Below are 13,725 nucleotides of genomic sequence, written 5' to 3' on the forward strand. Positions count from 1 at the left end.
ACCACTGCAATAAAGCAAGTAACATAGTAAAGCAACTCACATGAAATTTTTGGTTGTCCCATGCATATAAAGTTATATTTACACTACACTCTAGGCTATTAAGTGTACAATAACAGTATGTATAAAGCAAACAATGTATATACTCTAGTTAAAAATACTAACCATCATCTGAGTCTTCAGTGAATCATAATAGTAACATTAAAGGTGACGGATACAAATCACCATAATGAATATAATAATATTGAAAAAGTTTGAAGTGTTGCTAATTATCAAAGTGTGACCCAGAGACATGAAAAGAACAAATGCTGTTGGAAAAACAATGCTGAAGACTTTCTTAATACAGGGTCACAGCAAAACTTCAGTTTGTGGAAAACACAGTATCTGCAAAGTGTAATAAAGCAAAGCACAATAAAAAAAGGTATGCCTGTATTCTCAAATGTGCTTCCTAAAATCTCTTTTTTGATGATACTCTAACAGTTATAGACACAGTCATAGCCCTTCTCCTTCCAAGAAGTATTAATAATTGAGAGTGTGGGGGGGTATTTCCTATTTAAGTAATAAAAATAGTAATCCCAAGCCCTTATACTACAACTTTGTTTTTTTCTAATAAGGCTTATTTTGTTTATATACTCAGAAGAATATCAACAGTTCTGGGGCAGAAATAGCCAAAGATGTTTAGTCATTTTTGTAAAATCATTTCTCCCAAATTTAAAGACCTTTTTTCTTTTAAAAAAAACTTATTCATCATATATTAATATCCTTTTTAATAGAATTATTAGGGAGGAATTTAATTCATGTGTTACCAGTAGTGATGTGATGATAATAAATGGCTTTTATCAAGTGCTAATCTAGATGTTCAAGCTGGTTTTAGAAAAGGCAGAGGAACCAGAGATCAAATTGCCAACATCTGCTGGATCATCGAAAAAGCAAGAGACTTCCAGAAAAACATCTATTTCTGCTTTATTGACTATGCCAAAAAAGTCAATATTGACTTTATTGACTGTGTGGATCACAATAAACTGTGGAAAATTCTGAAAGAGATGGGAATACCAGACCACCTGACCTGCCTCTTGAGAAACCTATATGCAAGTCAGGAAGCAACAGTTAGAACTGGACATGGAACAACAGATTGGTTCCAAATAGGAAAAGGAGTACATCAAGGCTGTATATTGTCACCCTGCTTATTTAACTTCTATGCAGAGTACATCATGAGAAATGCTGGGCTGGAAGAAGCACAAACTGGAATCAAGATTGCCAGGAGAAAGATCAATCACCTCAGATATGCAGATGACACCACCCTTATGGCAGAAAGTGAAGAGGAACTAAAAAGCCTCTTGATGAACGTGAAAGAAGAGAGTGAAAAAGTTGGCTTAAAGCTCAACATTCAGAAAACGAAGATCATGGCATCTGGTCCCATCCCTTCATGGGAAATGGATGGGGAAATAGTGGAAACAGTGTCAGACTTTATTTTGGGGGGCTCCAAAATCACTGCAGATGGTGATTGCAGCCATGAAATTAAAAGACGCTTACTCCTTGGAAGGAAAGTTATGACCGACCTAGATAGCATATTCAAAAGCAGAGACATTACTTTGTCAACAAAGGTCTGTCTAGTCAAGGCTATGGTTTTTCCAGTGATCATGTATGGATGTGAGAGTTGGACTGTGAAGAAAGCTGAACGCCGAAGAATTGATGCTTTTGAACTGTGGTGCTGGAGAAGACTCTTGAGAGTCCCTTGGACTGCAAGGAGGTCCAACCAGTCCATTCTAAAGGAGATCAGTCCTGGGTGTTCATTGGAAGGAATGATGCTAAAGCTGAAACTCCAGTACTTTGGCCACCTCATGCGAAGAGTTGACTCATTGGAAAAGACCCTGATGCTGGGAGGGATTGGGGGCAGGAGGAGAAGGGGACAACAGAGGATGAGATGGCTAGATGCCATCACCGACTCGATGACGTGAGTTTGAGTGAACTCTGGGAGATGGTGATGGACAGGGAGGCCTGGCGTGCTGTGATTCATGGGGTCGTGAAGAGTCAGACACGACTGAGCGACTGAACTGAACTGAACTGAACTGAATCACTGTATTGACTGCTTTATAAACAAAATGTTGCTGTTTTCTCAATGGATACTACTATTCCTATTTCATGGATAAGGATACTGAGATTTAAAGATACAGTAAGCAAATTACCCACAAAGTTTGCAGATAGTAAATGTCAGTGCTGAAATTTGAAGCCGAGCAATTGGGGCTTCCCAGACCAAGCAGTGGTAAAGATCTATCTGCCAGTGCAGGAGATCTTAGAGACACTGGTTTGATACCTGGGTCAGGAAGATCCCCTGGCATAGGAAATGACAACCCACTATAGTATTCTTGCCTGGAAAATTCCATGAATAGAAGAGCCTGGTGTCCATGGCATCGCAGAGTCAGACACGACTGAGCAACTAAGCACATACATACACAAAATCTGACTGACCAAAGAACAGCTCCTTTTTCTCCACTCTGTTTTGCCACCCTTTCAAGCCTAAGGGAGAGAAAGGAAGAGTAATAGCACTAGCCTGGGTTTTATATACAAATATGCTGTCCTCATTATTCAGAGCTGAGCCAGTGCTTTGTGTTATTTTTGAAAATGGAAATGCATTAAAGCAGCTCTCAACACTATACCAGTGGCCTGTCTTTGAAAAGAAGACAGCTTTTCTGGTCTGAGGACTACAAGTGTTTGATCATGGAACCAAGCAAAACCTATGGGGCTGGCCCAACAGCATTAATTCTAATGAACCAAACTAACAAAGCATAGATTAGAGGAGATATACAAGAGCAATAAATGAAATTTCAAGTTGAGTTGTATTTATGGAACCAAATTCAAATTGTGAGTGGTTTTATTCTTTTATATATATATATATATATATATATATACACATACTGTTGTGGTAAAAGTGAATATGTTAGTTGCTCAGTCGTGTCCAGCTGTTTGCGACCCCATGGACTGTAGCCCATCAGGCTCCTGTGTCCATGGGATTTTCCAGGCAAGAATACTGGAGTAGGTTGCCATTCCCTTCTCCAGGGGACATTCCTGACCCAGGAATCGAACCCTGGTCTCCTGCATTGCAGATGGACTCTTTACCATCTGAGTCACAATGTTCTTTTAGTATAAATCTGAGAAAAGATTACAAAATGTTGAAAATAAGTATTATTTTCAGGCTATTGAGACTCACTTGATCCGGAAGTCCCGTAACGGGCTGACTTACATCGCAGAGTGGAAAGGGGGCCTCCTGGAACACAAGATGGGCCACCTGACCTGCTTTGCTGGAGGCATGTTTGCACTCGGGGCAGACGACGCTCCTGAAGGAATGACCCAACACTACCTTCAACTTGGGGCTGAAATTGCCCGGACCTGTCACGAATCTTACAATCGCACCTGTGAGTCCCTGTTACTCTTCATATATGGTCTTTGTGCTTTTTTATTTCATTAAGTAACTTTGTCCATTTGTTGCCATCAAAAAAACATCCACTGTGCCTGGTGAATATTTGATGATTATGATTAATATCTTAAATGAATTTACATTTTTACTTTAAGAGGCATTGCTTTTCTACATAAAAACATTTACTTTTAGTTTACCAATAAACAAAAATCCAGGCCATAAAAGGTCAAGTCTAACTTATTGACCCTGCTTTATGTAAATAACATTGGGCGAGAGTCCCTGTCCTAATACAGAAGAAATTTGGTATGTTATAAACCATTATTAATCTTCCCAGAATCTGCATGAAATATACAATGAATCTACATGCATGCTAAGTTCCTTCATTTGTATCTGACTCTGCAACCCTGTGGGCTGTAACTCACCAGGCTCCTCTGTCCATGAGATTCTCCAGGCAAGAATACTGGAGGGGGTTGCCATGCCCTCCTCCAGGGAACATTTCAGACTCAGGGATCAAACCCATGTCTCTTAAGTCTCCCACATTGGCAGGCAGGTTCTTTACCACTGGCATGACCTGGGAAGCCCCATATGATGAGTCTAGCTGCCTTCTTATGAAAGTTTGATGCACAAGTACTATATAACCTTCATGCCATAATGACTTAGAGTTCTCAAACACTAATTTTTTAGCTCACTAATAAGGTGGTGCTTTGCGCTGACCCAGTGAGGACTCGGTAAATGGTGGTAAAATGAAAGAAAGTAAAGGATTATTACCACTTTCTTAAATGTACTCTTTTCAGTAGATAAATTAAAAATATATATTGAACATTGCTTATTATACAGTGTTTATAGCTATTCCTTAAAATGATCATTTTGGCACCCCTCTTGAGTGTTCTAAAGTATCTTTTAATTTCATTTAAGTTATAGACACTAAGCATTGTCAGAGACAATAACCCTTGTCCCCCCCTGCATGTCTTTTAGTTGTGAAACTGGGACCAGAAGCTTTCAGATTCGATGGTGGTGTTGAAGCCATTGCTACGAGGCAAAATGAGAAATACTACATCTTACGGCCAGAAGTTGTTGAGACTTACATGTACATGTGGCGACTGACTCATGATCCAAAGTACAGGAAATGGGCCTGGGAAGCTGTGGAGGTGACGTTTTAGTTTGCTTGTGTTTCTTATGGGAATATGTGTGTGGAAAAAATACTCAGTGATCCCTATCAATCTAGTATATTAACTCTCCTATGATTCTTAGAGCTTAAAGCTTTGACCAGCCATCTTTCCATTCAAGACTGAGTGTTTTCAGTTAAGTCATCCCACATCCCTGCCTTCAGCTCTGTTTTTTGTATATAAATATACCTCCTCTGGTATTGAAGGAGAATCTGGAAAGACCTATTATAAAATTAAGTTCTCATGTTTATAAAAATATTGACCAGTTAATCCCACAAAGGGTATCTGGCAACTTGGGAATAGTCACCCTTACCTGTTGTATGTTTCAAGAAACCGCTGTATGATTGTTTCTTTTAGTCTTTGAGCATCATAGTGGTAATGTATGCTTTTAATTAGAGCAAATGAGCTACTTAGATCTAACTTTTAGACAGTACCTATAGAAGAACTACTTTGTACATGAATATTCTAACACGGGTCTCAGAATCCTCGGAATATCTGTAAGCTTTCTATCTGTCCAGTGTGTTATTTGGATTATCCTGGCATTTCATGGGTCTCTTCCTGCTGAATATGATGTATAATCTTCCTGAACTAATCTGTTGAACACTTTGTGTGCTGAATGCCAGAGGAGGTGCACTTTACTATATGCATCAAACAATGTCTAATTTTAAGAGCTATTATTTCAGAAGGAGTGGGAGGAAATTCAGGGGATAAGAACTGGCAAAAGCTTTAATTGTCAATACACTCTCTTACTGTCTAGTACTCTTTGTTAGAAAGTTAGCTGTCTTTTAAAACCATTAGGAATAACTTCTCTTAGGAAATCTAAAATGAGCATTGCCTTTGTGTAAAATTTAACTAATATCTTAGGAAGCTGTTGATGAATCTTGCTTATTACTCTTTTCATTTGGTATGTATCTTATCACCAGTTGTCAGTTATTTTAAGTAATAGCAATTCTTTATGCCTCTTTTTTTTTTTTTGAAAAATTTTCTAATTATGGTTAGTCAGTTGTAATTCCAATTTCTTTATGTTTTTTCCTCTGAATAAAAAGTATATTAAAATTGAGATTCAGCTAAGCTTTGGTAATTGGGAATTATTTTGGTCTTCAATAGGCCAGCAAGGAAATTAAGGTTAATACTCACTTGCAAGTATCAGTTTAAATTAAAAATTTCAGTAATAACATTTCATCAAATATGAAACACCATAGTTGATAAGAAACACCATTATTTTATATACCATTAAGAAAATACAATACCAATTAAATTATGCCATGCCAATTTTAGACATGTTAAAGTGTGAAAAAAAATCGTATGACGGTAGTTTGTCGTGTGGGCAGAAAGCTTTGATTTGCTTGGTTCTTGGGGAGGGAGTTGTCTGTAGGGTATGAAGGTTGGTTTGATGTGTTAGGGTTTTTATCTGTTGACTCCTTTTACCGTAGCATATGATGTCAGATTGTTTGCTTGTGTCGCAACACGGGAATTCCCGTTTTTTGCCTGTGGTAACTTCTGTTAGAACTTGAAATGTAGTGGGGGGTGGTAGTGCTGGGGCCTCTTGCCTTCTGTGAAAAGCCACGGAGATCATAGACTCAGAAGGTACGGCAGCACCTTTTCTTCCTTTTGTGCTGTGTCCTGTCCCATCGGCCCTCCCTGTGTCCTGGCTTCAGCTTCAGTGGACAACACCCTGGCCTGCTGGCCCTGTCTTGCCCAGCACCAGTGCTTCTCAGCTGTTGTGACTCAGAGCCTCTTCTGAGGCAGCTGGCGGAGGTCTGGGACGTGTGGGAGGCTGCAGCCCCAAGGGCCGCCCTCGGCCACTGAGGTTTTGGAGTTGATACATCACTATCCCAGAATAGTTATTCCGAAGAATCATTCTGAGAGGCATTCTATTTGGCTCTTTAGAGGGTTTCAGGCAGGAATGAGCCCCCATGCACACAGCTGTGACCTGCTCCGTGTGTATTTCCCTGGCCCTCCTCCCTTCCTTACTTCACTTTTCCCACCAGCTCAATCACTTCCTGATGTCACCTCTGTAAAAAGCAAAGCTCGCTGCATCCAGCCCATGTCTCTTGCTCTGTTTTTGGAGGAACCCATGTCCAGAGGCTGAGAGTCCCAAAGATTGTAGTGAAATGATGTGTTCTGATCAGACTAAGCGTCCTGGGTACGTGGCCTCTTCCACTGTCAAGAAACTAAAGCCAGGGACTGTCATGGGGACCCAGGAGAGCTGCTTGTCCCCAGCTTCACATCTCTGAAGTCTTAAAATTTAGACTTGACATGAGGGATTTTTTATTTTTTGAAAGTTAAAAATGCCTCTTTGGCATTTCTCCCAGCCTTGTTTTTCTTTTTAATTTACCAAAAATGTCAAAATATTAAAGTAGCTAGGCCTCTCTAAGCTTCCCTGGTGGCCCTAGCAGTAAAGAACCCACCTCCCAATGCCTGAGACATAAGAGGCATGGGTTTGATCCCCGGGTTGGAAAGATCCCTGGGGTTTGATCCCCAGGTTGGAAAGATCCCTGGAGGGAGGACGTGACAACCCACTCCAGTATTCTCGCCAGGAGAATCCCCATGGACAGAGGAGCCTGATGGGCTATACAGTCCATAGGGCCACAAGGAGTCAGACAAGACTAAAGTGACCTAGCATGCAGGCAGGCCTCTCTAAACTTCTGAAAGGCCCGCACTGTGCTAATAATAGTAAGTGTGTCATCTTCTGGTTCTATTCTCAGGACAACCTCATGTTGAAAAAAAGGATGCTCCCTAGATCCAGAAAACTGAGGCCACAGTGAGGAAGTCTAGAGCTGGGACTTAGCCCCCACCTCTAAAATGTCAGATTGTGTTCTTGACTACTCTGGTTCACCACGTTAGGCATGGGAGAGAAAAAAGAATGAGTGGAAGTGAACTGAAAAGATGAAAACTGTTTGGGCAGCACCAGCCCCCAAAACAACTCTTTTTTTCTACAACAGAAGAAGGAGCTTATAGAAATTTCTGATCCCTGGGTCGGGAAGATGCCCTGGAGAAGGCAATGGCAACCCACTCCAGTATTCTTGCCTGGAAAATCCCATGGACAGAACAGTCCATGGGGTCGCAAAGAGCTGGACACAAGTGAGCAACTAATACATTATCACACAGAAATTTCTGTAGAAAGGAGGGTTAGCTGTTTATCATGCCTGGCCCTCTCTTTAGTTTATCACAGTACCAAAGAACTTCAAGGGAAAAAATCAAGAAAAAGTTTTGCGGATAAATTCTTCTTTTTAAGGAAATGTCTGGAAATAGGATTTCATTACGTTCAATAACAACAAATTTACCTACTTCTTCTGAATCTTTTTATTTTTTTACCCTTTTTTACAAATAATTTTTGGCCTACTCCATGTATCTGGCATTTGACTTTTTATCAAACAGAACAGTTATCAAAAAAGGAAGGAAGGAAAAATATAATAGAACCTGAAAGTTCCTTTCTTCAGGCTTTCCCTCCATTTAGTTCTTTGTCTGAAACTAAGAGTATAATCGAAACTGCTTTTTTTTAAGTTGATTGTTCTTATGTTCCCTAGGGCTTTTAAAAAGTTCTACACTAGGAGACATGTTCACGTAGCCTGCCACTTGGATTTTCTTTCACCTGGTAATTAAATGCTTTTTCTCCCGACCAATGCTGTCTCCCTTCTGCCCTCCAGCCCTAGGGTGTGGAATCAATATCCTCATTATCAGTGTCTGCAGATGGAAGTGGGTCGCTCAGCACCACACTCCTGCTCCCTGCCTTCGCCTTCCACCTCACCTTTTCCAGGCTCCGCATTCTTAGAGCCATGCTTTCCTCCGAAACCCTTTTCTCACCGATGAAGATTTTTCTCAATTAATATGGCAAGAGCTATGCATTAGCTTCTTGGTAGTTTAGCTAAATAGGAGGAAAATGCAATATAATTATACAAATTTTTTTTTAAAAAGGGACAGGATTGTGATCTATAGAAGAAAACCGAAAAAGAACCTGAAGAATAACTTGATCTTATTCATGTTTCCTTTATCTCATTAAACATTGTAAGGGACTTAGTCTTACACTTTATTATTTTTGTCAACATTCTATGAATTAGAACCAGATTTCCAGTAAGAGTTTGTATACAGTGGGAATCTTTATTTTACCATATAGTTATTAAAATTAATAGGATGTAGTGAGTAGAAAATAACTTCCTGGAGATGATTGTGCCTGGTAACCAGTAAGGCAAACCAGTGTAATATCCAGATATCCAATACAAAGAGCAGTCAGGTTAGCAGTAACTGACACAATGGAAGGCAAGTCATTTTAAAATTCTGTTACCTAAATTTTCATTCTCACACTGCCCATCCCTTATCTTTTCCCATCTCTGACTATAATACGAACTTGTAGTCAGTCAGTGATAAGAATGTAGGATCCTTTCTCTCTGGTTAGTTACCAGTGGTTTAATCCCATCTTCTTCCATCTCAGTCTAAAGAAAAGAAAAATATATTTCAGAAATAGATGCCAGCCGTGTTTTTTCCACTGGTTTTCATTTTCTCCTTTTATATCTGTCAGTCACCAGTATCACTCATTAGTGCTCTGCCATCGATTTTTTAAAGATAAGAAGTTCTGATGACCATAGCAGCCCAGCACGCTCAACCAGCGGTTTAGAGTCCCAGTTGACATTAACAGTTTTTCCAGACCAGGTGTCAACAAACTTTCTGTAAGAGCCAAAGAGAATTAGGCTTGGGGCCCATAAGCATTTACTCAGCTCTGCCACTGTAGTGAAAAAATGGCCATACACAATATATAAATGAGTGTGTCTGTGGTTCCATAATACTGTATTTACAAAAACAAAAAGCAGGCTGGATGTACTTTGTGGTCTGTAGTTTGACGAATCTTGCTCTAGACCATAAGATGAAATGGTTTAAAAATTATTCTGAAATTAAATGTAAAAATGTTTCCAGTTAGATGAGATATACTGTCCATGGGCTTCCCAGGTGGCGCTAGTGGTAAAAAAAAAAAAAAAAAGCCTCCTGCCAATGCAGGTAGACATAAGAGACCTACCTGGGCTCTATCCCTGGGTCGGGAAGATCCAGTGGAGAAGGGAATGGCAACCCACTCCAGTATTCTTGCCTGGAGACTCCCATGGACAGAGAAGCCTGATGGGCCTCAGTCCATGGGGTGGCACAGCCGGTCAGTTTAAGTCCTTATTTTATTTAAACATGACAGTCTGGTAGTAAAACTCTGTGACAGCCAGTTTCCTGAAACGTGACCGTTTTTCCCCTCCTCTTTGCGGGTTAGGCCCTGGAGAAACACTGCAGGGTGAAAGGAGGCTACTCCGGCCTCAGGGACGTTTACTTCACCAAGGAGAGCTACGATGATGTACAGCAGAGCTTCTTCCTGGCAGAGACACTGAAGTAAGTAAAAGTTATTCTCAGTGCATGTGACCGAGATACCTGAACAGACCTTCTTTCTGAAAGTTGTCTTTATCATGAGCACATTCAAATAATACCAAGCATGACTGCTTCTGAAATCCATTCTACATGCATGGCAGTAACTGTGGGTGTGTTTTCATCATTGTGTAAGTTCGGCGGCTTGGGACTACCCTTTTTTTTTTTTTTAAAGTTAACATTTTTACATGTACTACCTTTTTTTTTATTTTTGGCTGTCCTGGGTCTTCATTGCTGCACAGGCTTTTCTCTAGTTGTGGTGAGCAGGGGCTACACTCTGGTTGCAGTGAGCAGGCTTCTCATTGCGGTGGCCTCTCTTGTTGCAGAGCACGAGCTCTCGGGCACCTGGGCTTCAGTCCTTGCAGCACATGGGCTCAGGGCTCTAGAGCACAGGCTCTAGAGTTGCAGCTCCCAGGCTCCAGAGCACAGGCTCAATAGTTGTGGTGCACAGGCTCAGATGTTCCAAGTGTGGGATCTTCCTGGTCAGGGATTGAACCTGTGTCTCCTGTGTTGGCAGGTAGATTCTTTACTACTGAGCCACCAGGGGAGCCCCTTGGGACTGCTTTGTATGGTTCTTGTCCACGGACCAAAGCACACAGCAGCTTCTTTTCCTCAGCATTAACGAGTGTACTTCTTAAGGTTTTGCTGTACTTGACTGTTGTCCACACTTCTCCACAAGGGGAAGGGAGACGCTGATGTGGTTTTTCTCTGTGTCTTTGTGGTTTCACTGAATAACCGGGTCCCTCAGGCCTCACATACCCATGTTTCTCTCTCCAGATATTTGTACTTAATATTTTCTGATGACGATCTACTTCCTCTGGAACATTGGATCTTCAACACCGAGGCACATCTTCTCCCTGTACTCTCTAGGAATTTAAAGAAAGTTGAAGACGATGGGAAATAAAAAGACATTTTATATTTTACTCTCCTCCACTCCTTTCACTGCATACCTTAATAATTCTTTTTCTGGTGATCAGGCACATGATGAATTTTTATTAATAGATCTGTGATTATTCTAAGTTTTAAAATTGTTTTGCAGTCTTCTATGTTTATTATCATACATATAGATGGACCTAAATTCCTTACTGTATCCTTTATTATTCAGCCAGTGAATCACAGGGTTTTTTGTTGTTGTTTTTAAGTAATCTGTTATCTCTAGAGTTTATGAAGATGTAGTATTATTTTTAATAAACTGAATAGAACAGTATACCTATGATCTCTTAATTACAATTTTGATTTGACTGCAAAACTTTTTCCTCCTCTATGAGGAGATGATGTCTGCTTTAAGCTGTAATGTTTTGCCATGTTGCAAAAAGCCATAATAATGAATTAAATAATAAAAAAAGCTTTTTTCCTTTTCAATTTCATGTTAATCAGGTTTGTCTATCCACCAGAGACAGATCTTATAACTGTGACAGTGTCCTTATGCGGGTCTATCATTATTTGATAGAATATCTTCTAGAATACTTTACTCACATTGTAATTCAAATTAGAATATCATCCCCAAAGGATCATCTCCTGTCGACCTCATTTCATCAGATCCACGGTATATTTTTGTCAGTTAATTATATTAGTGTTTCCTAATTTGGGAAATAGTTTTCAGATTTTATTTTAAATGCCCTGTGTCATCTCTGGATCATGTACTGGTTAATTTCTTCCATTCTCCACCACACAACAAAGTGAGCTTTTCAGTTTTGCAGAGCTCTGCTATTACCGAATTATATTTTTTAAAGGGAAACTGTATAACTTTTAGTGAGTTAGCTTTTGCTTTTATCTGAATATGTAAAGAAATCGGGGCCCACTCTCTGGAAAGAGGGTATTTCATATGGTTTTTTTGTTTGCATTTCATCTGTAATGTATTTTTCTTGAAAAAAAGAAACTATTACATTTGTTTAGGTTTTTCAGGTTTGAAAAGGGTCTTTTCTCAAACTTAGTAAATTATTCATTTCAGTTTATGAAAGCAGGATTTAACTCAGAGAATCTTTGGCAATGTGTCTATTCCTCGATTGAGGAAAAATCTATTAAACTTTTAGGCCAAATTAGGATATAGTATATTTTGTCTGGTTAAGTTCAACGTAGCAATCTCGGCTTAGAAGTAATGCATAGGAATGGACACTCCCAATCCTCTACAGTCCTGTAGCAGATCAAAATAATTATAATTAAATGAGTCTTCAAAACATTTTTTGAGATATGAGTCGTTTTCCCAGAAATAGATTTGGTTATCATATTGGTTCATATTTTATATATATTCCTGTGAAAGGGCTAATATGATGATGCATGTACTGAGGTACAGAGATTTTGACCATCTGTACTTTTCAACTACAGCGGTCACATAGATCAGTGCAACCCCATAGATTAGGTTGAAGCATATGAAATTAAGGCATTTGTAGTTTAAAAATTGCTCAGTATCAGCGATTTCATATGCTTCAGCCTAATAGTTTTTAAGACAGTTATTTTCTTAGATCTCAATAGACTGAGTTGTTTTAGCTATTTCAGCTTTTGAAAGCTTTTCAAAAGTTTTCCATTGTCTGAAAGGCATATGACCTGCCCCTTTTTTCAATGTTATTCATTGGTATATGTCAAAAAATAAATCAGTAAAGTTAGTAAGTGGAAAAGATCCTTTAGGACATCATGATTGCTATTTCCAAAACTTAAAGGCAAACGTAGAAGATTCTCATCAAAATTGGGCCATATGTATTTAGATTATAACTTTCATATGAATGTCTTTGAACTAGCAATTTAAAATAATTTATTTTCTTTGCTTTTCAATCTGATTTGAAAGAGCACAAGCTGATAGGTATTTCTGCAGCAGATAGGATATTAAAGTCAGGTTGTATGAACACATAGGACTGTACTATGATGAACCTTTTCCTTTCTGATATAAATAGGTAAGAAGATTATACTACATGCTGCCCAGCCAATAGCAAGAACAAAGTTATTTCAATTCTAGAACTTGGATATTTTTAGCCTAGGACCCAAAATACCAATCATGTAAGCAAAATAAGAGATTACTATTATGGTGATATAATTTAATTAAAGTTATATTTTGTGTTAATTATTTTAAACAACTGAAGTCCTTAGGTAGAGGTGGTCTTTCGTTCATTTTCAGCAAAAACTGTGCAATTATGTTTACATATGTTTTCACATTCCAAAAGGTGAATAATTAAAATAGCACTTAATTTTGTTTCTGCACATGTTTGGTATACATTGTGTGACACACATGTAAGTTATATGGCAGTTTACAGAACTTCAGTGATGTTTGTCATGACACCTTCATGTGTACCAGTAGTTCTTCCCATTGTTTTTTATTTGTACTTAAATCCACTGTGTCATTTTCAACTTTATATAAATCTCTAATGTTATGGGAAACATAATAGATTGACACATAATTTTTAAAAACTATATTTGTAAAATTTCTCTATTGTAAATAAAGTCTTTTGATATATCTCCTCATTTGTTCTGTTTTTCTCCATTTAAGTAAGCTTTTGGATGTTTTGGGATGAGTGTGTACCATGGCAAATGGACATATTAAATTCTAACAGTGATTCCGTACCATACCCAGAGAATTGTGACAAGGACAGTTTTCCCATTAAAAATTTTAGATTGCAAATAATGTTGCATAACCACCTTTGGTTAATCAGATACTTTTGTTAAGAATCTGACATATGTTGAACACCAGGGCACATGGAGTAGAGACAGGGAGTTGGCATCAGAAATGAAGTGTGTTTCTTGTTTGTTTTTTTTTTAATT

The 13,725-nt window shown here is 38.8% G+C and overlaps 1 protein-coding gene across 1 annotated transcript in view; it reads left to right on the forward strand.

Moving 5' to 3' along the window:
- MAN1A1 (mannosidase alpha class 1A member 1) overlaps positions 1 to 13,428 on the forward strand; it is a 173,536-nt gene extending 160,108 nt beyond the window's left edge. The window contains exons 10-13 of the mRNA XM_061427451.1: positions 3,191 to 3,410; positions 4,388 to 4,560; positions 9,827 to 9,942; positions 10,753 to 13,428. Coding sequence (XP_061283435.1) covers positions 3,191 to 3,410; positions 4,388 to 4,560; positions 9,827 to 9,942; positions 10,753 to 10,879 — 636 coding nt within the window. The 3' untranslated portion in view covers positions 10,880 to 13,428. The remainder of the gene's footprint in view (positions 1 to 3,190; positions 3,411 to 4,387; positions 4,561 to 9,826; positions 9,943 to 10,752) is intronic.
- The last annotated feature ends 297 nt before the right edge of the window (positions 13,429 to 13,725 follow it).

Source organism: Bos javanicus, chromosome 9 (assembly GCF_032452875.1).
Source record: "Bos javanicus breed banteng chromosome 9, ARS-OSU_banteng_1.0, whole genome shotgun sequence".
NCBI lineage: Eukaryota > Metazoa > Chordata > Mammalia > Artiodactyla > Bovidae > Bos > Bos javanicus.